Raw genomic sequence first — 7,916 nt, forward strand, 5'->3', positions numbered from 1 at the left:
ATGGGCTTGTGCGGGAAGCTTTTGCAAATCATAGTCGGTGGAGTACTGATAATATTTGCAATTGTGCCAGCAGCATCTCCGACTTCCAAGCCTCCTGGTATTGTCACTATTATACATGCATATATCTACAAAGCTTTTTTCTTTTTCTTTTTCTTTTTTTCTTAAAGGGGTATGTGTGATTTTTGTTCTTGGTAGATGAGAGAGAAAAAGGGAAATGAATAAACTTGATAGTGAATTTGGAATGAGTTTTCAAGAACCTTGGATTTTTTTTTTTAAAAAAAAAAATTTCCCTTCTCTCTCCATTTTTTCTCTCGTTTGCTGCAGATTGGGTTTTCAAGCTTGAGAGTGGATTTGGAATATGGGTTTTCAAGCAAAACTGACACACAATTTCTTTGTTTGTTAGGAGGAGCCAAAATATTGAAGGGGAACCACTCTTTGATTTCCGATAAGGCTGCTCTGTTGGCATTCAAAAAGACCATCATCCTCGATCCCTACTTCACCCTTGCTGACTGGGACGAGGCTGCTGACGTGTGCAGCTTCACCGGTGTGACATGCGACATACAACACCAGTTTGTAGAACAACTCCGACTGAGTGGCACTCAACTTGTAGGCCTGCTTTCACCCTCCATTTCTAATCTCACTGGCCTTCGTAAACTGGTGCTCGTCGACAATCACTTGTTCGGAAGCATTCCGCCCGAGTTTTCCTCCCTTCGACATCTCCGCCATCTCCGGCTTATGGGAAACAATCTACGTGGCTCAATACCAGACTCCTTAGCCCTTCTTTCCAAACTTACTATATTACATATTAAAGGAAACAACATAAGCGGTACACTTCCACCTACCATATTCTCCAACTGCACTTTGATAGACAACATTGACTTCTCCGAAAACTTTCTGACAGGCAAAATTCCAGACGAGATTGGAAACTGTCTTTCTCTTTGGACTGTCAATCTGTACAATAACCAATTTATTGGACAACTTCCTTTGTCTTTAACTAATGCTTCACTTTACAACCTTGATGTAGAGTACAATCATTTTTCTGGTGACCTGCCTTCAGAGTTTGTAAGGAAGCAGCCTGACATTCGATATATCCATTTATCATATAATTCGATGATAAGTCATGATGGCAACACCAATCTTGATCCATTCTTCACTGCCCTTGGAAACTGCACTCATCTAGAGGAGCTCGAACTTGCCGGCATGGGCTTCGGGGGGCAATTGCCGATTTCCGTCGGCCAATGTCCTGTCACCCTATTAGTTATTGACCTACAGGAAAACCATATCTTCGGATTAATTCCTCCAAATTTTGGGAAACTTTCCAACCTTGTAAGTCTCCACTTGACATCCAATCTTTTAAATGGAACCATACCTGAAGAGATGAGTAGCTTGCCAAGATTGGAACAGCTTTTCTTGTCACACAACAAATTTTCTGGTGAAATCCCAGCAAGTTTAGGAAATTTGGTTCAACTAAATTCTCTGTTTCTGGACAACAACCTCCTCTCAGGAACAATACCTGCAACTTTGGCGCATTGCACAAAGTTGTACAAGCTTGATTTATCATATAATAAATTGACGGGGAGTATCCCTCCAGAGATTGCAGGTCTGCGTAAGAACAGAATTTTCATAAATCTTTCACACAATCATCTTGAAGGGCCTTTGCCAATCCAGCTGGAAAATGTGCAAGAGATCGATTTCTCTTCCAACAAACTTACAGGAACTATTTTTCCTCAGTTATTGAGCAGCATTGGGTTGAGGACGTTAAATCTCTCGGCCAACTCTCTTGAAGGGCATCTTCCAGAATCCACAGGGGAACTACGAAACCTCGAAGTGCTTGATCTTTCACGAAACAACTTATCTGGAATGATTCCAGTAAGCCTCAGTAAAACTCAAACGCTCACCTATCTAAATCTTTCCTTCAATCACTTTGAAGGGTCGATTCCCACTGGTGGCATCTTTGATTCGATAACAAATATGTCCTTCTTGGAGAATCGCCGACTCTGCACGACAGTATTAGGCAGAGTTGCTGGCATTCCAATGTGCCGTCGAAAGAGACGTTGGCTTCATTCTCGTGAGTTTGTGATTATATTCGTCTTGGGAGTATTCATATCAGTAATCTTATCAACAATAAGTTGTGTGATTGGGTTCCCGCGCGTTAGAGGAATGATTCTCACTCGGAAGACTGGACTAGTCAGCAACCAAACTACCCAGAAGTAATCTACAATTTCCCAACAATCACCCAAAAAGAATTATCGGATGCGACCGCTGGATTGATTTACAGGTTAAGAATGTATTTTCTCATTTTTGTTCTTTTAAATTTGTGTCCTATAGTCTATTATTCTGGTGTAACATTACAATGCCAATCAATAGTTGCTTATTTGATTCCTTTTGCTTATTAGTAGACACTCAAACATAAGGAAGGTTTGACAACCATTTTCTGGTATATAAAATTAACTATCAAGTTTATGATAATCTAACCGCTCTCCCCTAGATAAATTTTACCTTTTTCTTAGCCAACTTGAGAATCATTCTCCAAATTGGGTTGAAGAAAATTCTTACAACCTATACTATAAAAATAACATGTGTCACTTTTAATGTAAAAAATACATTATTATTATTATTATTTTTTAAATAACATGTGACAAGCACAGATTTTTTTTTTATTTTTTTTATTTTTTTATTTTTTTATTTTTTTTTATAATAACATCTATAAAAGGTTCCTAGAATCTTTCGTAAGTGACTATCCCCAGGGGGTGTTTGTCTTGGGTATGCCTAACTGCTCGGGAGGTATGTGTCTCAGGTATGCTTTACTTCCCTGAGTGAGGTTTGTTCCGGTTATGCTTGGTTGCCCGAGAGGTGTTTGTCCCGGGGTTTGTGTTTAACAGATGACTCTTGGTCCCGGGATAAGGTCAATCCCAAGAATCTTACTATCCAGGTTATGGGCCTGTTATTTTCTTTGAAGCCCAACATCTGATGGGCCGGTTGAGTGCAAATATAACATAGATGTTGCTCGATGGGTAGCTGTAAAGCCTGTAATGAGAGGCTGGAGGCCTTAAAGTACGTAAAATACATCGATCTTTACAATTCTTGGAAGTTTGATAAAAATGGTCTTCATCAAGCTGCGACTAATAAAATTAAGCACACTTTTCACCCTTTCCCACCACCACCACTGGGGCATCTTTGTGTAGCATCATGTAGAAACATAGTCAATGACGACCAACCAAAATATGGCTCTTACAAGGAAGTTCCTAAGCAACCAAAATTCTCTCTGAGTTATAATTAACGAAAAGAAAAATCAGTAGTAATCACATTTTCATCATCATATATATATATATATATATATATATATGAGAGATATCATCCTACAGACCGGCCCAAATATATACAATGCCGTTTTGCTCAAACAGCCCTAAACCATAGATTTTATGCCGTTTACTATGCAAGCGGAATAAATTTAAAAAATTTTGTGCCGTTTGTAAATTACAAAATTTGTGCCATTTGTACAATAAACGGCATAAATTTTTATGTCATTTACTGTGCAAGCAGCACAATTTAAGTAATTTGTGTCGTTTGTACAGTAAACGGCATCAAAAGTGATGCTGCTTACTGTGCAAGCGGCACAAATTATGTAATTTGTGCCGGTTAAATAATAAACGGCATAATTATCCATGGAGATTTCATATCCTGATTCTACTATATCCCATAAATTTATAGAGACAAACAAAGTCTTCATATTTATAGACCAGAAATCATAATTTTCATCGGAAAAAACTGGTACATGGACATTAGTCCAATTTACATTGCTGCTTGTGCTGGCCATGGATTCTCCTTGAACTTATACTCTTCTTTCTATTTAAATTTCTGCCCAAAACTTTTCTTTGAACCAAGCTCTGATACCAAATTTTGTTGGCTGAATGTTCTCCTCAATCGACAGTAAATTAGAGAAGGGAAACACAAGAAATAAGATAGAAAAACCTGCTGCAGAGTTTTCGCAGAAAATGAGTAAAAAACAGAGGAAAAACAGGGGAGAGGAGGAATTTTTTTTTTTCTTTTTCTGAAGAGAGCTTCTAGCCTTTTCGTCTACTACATTCACACTCTTTGTTCTTCTTTTTACATAGTTTTCACTCATTACTCATCTACTTTCCAGATGCTGCCAAGTAGAAAATTCAACTACATAAACACTTTACAAAGGTAGGTTCTAGAACCACACACACGTGGCTTCACCATCCACACACATAATCACCTACTACAAACCATAGTTTAATAAAACACAGCCAAAGTAAATATTTAACAGAATGACACATTAATTTGCAACAAGGCAAGGCTGTTCACATATCCAGCTCAGAAAAGCGAGGACTCTATTATTGGAGAAATAGTTGGATTGATGAAATGCCCTATTACATATTAAACTTGTTATCGAATTCCAGCAATAGCGGGGATCATAGTTACGAAAGGTTAGTGATGAATTATACGAGGTTATTACTGTACTATCGAACTCGGGTGTGGACAGGGAAATTGGTCTTTGGTTTGGAGAAAGCCGGAAGACAAAAATTGTAGCATTTACAATATATGCTTGTGGGAATTTCGGCAGCTGCAATATTAACAATAGGCCATTCGTATGCAAACATTTGCATTCAACATCATCTTTCAAAGAATCAGAATGCAGAAAGGAGTGCCTTAACAACAGCCAATGCAAGTCTTATTCATCTGATGAGTACTCCTGCCAAATTTGAACAGAGGATGTAAGTAATCTTCAAGAGGAGTACAAAACCGGTCTTAACGTTTCTGTCCGCATGGCAAAATCTGTTATAGGTACGTACTCCTTTTACATATTGGAACATGTTGGGATTAATTCCGTAGCTCAATTGCATCAATAGATACTGATCTGGCTGATTTAGTAAAGTTTTTTTTTTTTTAATTAATTAAAAAAACATCATTGATGGTAAAAAGGAAGTGAGAAACCAACTCTGCTGGTATGGGTTTTTAAAATCATAGCACTAACTAATCTTTCTTTTTATGCTTCACTATCACCTTAGCCCTTGGGCGGTCAGGCTATTTACACAAGTATTTTACATGTCAAGCAGCTCACAACCATGTTATAATGCTAGACAGGTTCATAATACTACAAGGCCTATAGCTCATTTTCAATGTTTAGCTCTTGTTTCAGACTTTATATCTTTGCAGGATTAACTCCAATAAATTATGAGCCATGTGGCACAAACCCAATCCCCTATCCGCTCAGCACTAGACCAAATTGTGGTGACTCCATGTATTTCAGTTTCTACTGCAACTATTCATCAGGTCAGGTTTGCTTCAACACGGCTAATGGCACCTATTGAGTTGCGAGTATCGATCCAAGTACACGAACAATTGTCATCCAAGTCAAATATGTAGGAAATGATATAAATTCAACAAGAATTCTGCTGCTCAATAAGTCATTACCGTTTAATTCGACCATTGATTCTAGCAATTATAGTTCTGAAGTTAAAGATGAAATAGAGATTAGTTGGAAGCCTCCAATGGAGCCAAGCTGTAATTCGTCTAGAGATTGCAAGGACTGGCCAAACTCAACTTGCAATGTGGCAAGAGATAGAAAGAGGAGGTGCCTTTGCACTGGAAACTTCCGATGGGATGGCTCAAATTTAAATTGTACTAAAGGTCAGGATGCTACTTCATGTGCCCCTGGCAGATTAAGATTACTCTATTAGTGAAAAATATATTAGACCACTAAGAAGGAGGATCTTATCGTATTGATATATTCTTTTTTCTTGTTTAAATTAATTGTGATAATCAAACCCCATACATCTTTCTTCATTGCATTTCATCAGCTTTCTAAAAGTTTTCTTTCCCTTTATGTATAATCATTGGGTACTGATAGTAAGTTAGAAATTACACTACAAAAAAAAAAAAAAAAAACTGGTTTTAATAACGGTTTGGATAGTATCGGTTTAAGAAACTGACACCAACCGACACCAAATTAAAAATGGTGTTGGTTGAACAGTAACCGACACTAATAAAGGTGTCGGTTTACTGTTCAATCGACACCATTCTTAATTTAGTGTCAATTGAGCAAAAATCGACACTAATAATAGTGTCGGTTTACTGTTCAACAGACACCAATTTCAAATTTTGAATTTTGAACACAGATTCAACCCTCCTTTCTAATTTGAATCTTTTTTGGGGTTTAAAAGTTTAACACACTATCATCCCATTTCAAGTTTCTTAATTTTTTTTTTTTTTTTTTTCTTTCGTCTTCTTTTATTTTTCTGACTGGATCTACTGATCACCTTTTTTTTCCTGCATTTTTCTGTAGGCGGCCATTCATTTGGTGGTTCCTCAACATTTTTTCCAAGCCAAAGCAATCAAGAGGACACTGGATGTTGAAGAAGAAGAATAGGAAGAAGAAGAAGAGGAAGAAGAAAAAGAAGAAGAAGAAGAAGAACTGCGGGGAGAGCTGCGGCATGGTGGCAGTCGTTGAAGCAATCTAGGGTGCAGCAAGGCAAGAGGAATATCGACAATTGGGAGAAATTGTTGAAGCACATGCGGTCTGTCTTTTTGTCTCACAACTATACCCGAACCATGTACCAACGGCTGCAGAATTGGAGTCAAGTTTCGAAGTCCGTGGATGAGTAGAGCTGTAGGGAGAGCTGCGGCATGGTGACAGTAGTTGAAGCAATCTAGGGTGCAGCAAGGCAAGATGAAGATCGACAATTGGGAGAAATTGTTGAAGCACATGTGGTCCGCCTTTTTGTCCCACAACTATACCCGAACCATGTACCAACGGCTGCAGAGTTGGAGTCAAGGTTCGAAGTTCGTGGATGAGTACACGGAGGAATTCTACAAACTTTTGACACGAGTGGATCTATCTAGATCAGTAGTGTCCCAGTATATTGGAGGTATGTGGCAACAAATCCAAGATTCTCTAGATCTCTTTGACCCCGTCAATGTTTCGAAGGCCTACCAAAGAGTGTTACTAATTAAGAAGACGTTAGCGTGAGGTCCCTTGGGCATGTTTGGACGTGGGGGCAGTGGGAGCTACAACCGATCAAGTGGTTCGATTTAAGCTAGGGGCGCCACTCAACTGGCTGGCCAAAGTAGAGTTTCCGCAATCGGGGGGCAACCAAACCGAACCGGGGTCACTACCGGTCCCAAGTGTTTTCGATGTAGTGAGGCGGGTCACCGGATGACCGATTGCCGCAAGGGAGAGAAGTATGGTAAGGGCCTACTTGTTGATGCGGGGGAAGCCTTTGATGAGCAAGGCAATGGAGAGGACAAGAAGTAGTTTTTTACGGTGAGGGAGAGGCCAATGAAGAGTTTGTCACTGGGGATGATGGTCCTCTTTTGATGGTAAGAAGGGTGTGCTTTACACCCCGGAAGGCAAAAAGTGGAGACGAGCAACGCCACAATCTTTTTCACTCAACGTGCACTATTGAGGGCAAAGTATGTCAACTTGTCATTGATTTGGGAAGTTGTGAAAACGTCGTGGCGAAGGAAGCGGTATGGAAGTTGGCCCTAGAGACTGAACGACACCCCAATCCCTACCATTTGGAGTGGCTCAAAAAGGGCACCGAGGTAATTGTATCTAAGCGTTGTCTTATGTCTTTTTCAATTGGATCCAAGTACAAAAACAAGACGTGGTGCGATGTAGTGGCCATGGATGCGTGCCACTCGTTATTAGGGAGACCGTGGCAATATGACCGGAATGTGCACCATGATGGACGGAAGAACATATATAGCTTCGTGGTAGACAATGTGAAATTGACACTCCAACCAAGTTTGGGAAATGGACCTAAACCCGCAAAGGGGGAGGGCCATTCTCAATCACTCTTGACAAAACGGGAATTTATTACGGAGATGTTGGCATCAAAGGTGGTGTATATACTGTTGGGCAAGGAGGGCAACAAAATAGAAGAGGTTCC

The 7,916-nt window shown here is 39.5% G+C and overlaps 1 protein-coding gene across 1 annotated transcript; it reads left to right on the forward strand.

The window, feature by feature from the left end:
* Nucleotides 1–6,394, forward strand: LOC148585278 (uncharacterized). The gene is made up of 5 exons (XM_088516696.1): nucleotides 1–97; nucleotides 404–2,068; nucleotides 4,735–4,809; nucleotides 5,182–5,303; nucleotides 6,311–6,394. Exons 1-5 carry the CDS (start codon nucleotides 1–3, stop codon nucleotides 6,392–6,394), a joined length of 2,043 nt encoding a protein of 680 aa, XP_088372822.1.
* Nucleotides 6,395–7,916: the final 1,522 nt, after the last annotated feature.

This window comes from Corylus avellana, chromosome 5, assembly GCF_965113065.1.
Source record: "Corylus avellana chromosome 5, dhCorAvel1.hap1.2, whole genome shotgun sequence".
Taxonomy (NCBI): Eukaryota; Viridiplantae; Streptophyta; class Magnoliopsida; order Fagales; family Betulaceae; genus Corylus; species Corylus avellana.

What these genes read in the sequence shown, in the direction of transcription:
- LOC148585278 (XM_088516696.1), top strand. Translation starts at nt 1, where the DNA reads ATGGGCTTGTGCGGGAAGCTTTTGCAAATCATAGTCGGTGGAGTACTG. An exon ending in CATGGCAAAATCTGTTATAG is followed by an intron (nt 4,810 to 5,181) that starts GTACGTACTCCT and finishes ATATCTTTGCAG; the next exon opens with GATTAACTCCAATAAATTAT. An exon ending in GCAACTATTCATCAGGTCAG is followed by an intron (nt 5,304 to 6,310) that starts GTTTGCTTCAAC and finishes ATTTTTCTGTAG; the next exon opens with GCGGCCATTCATTTGGTGGT.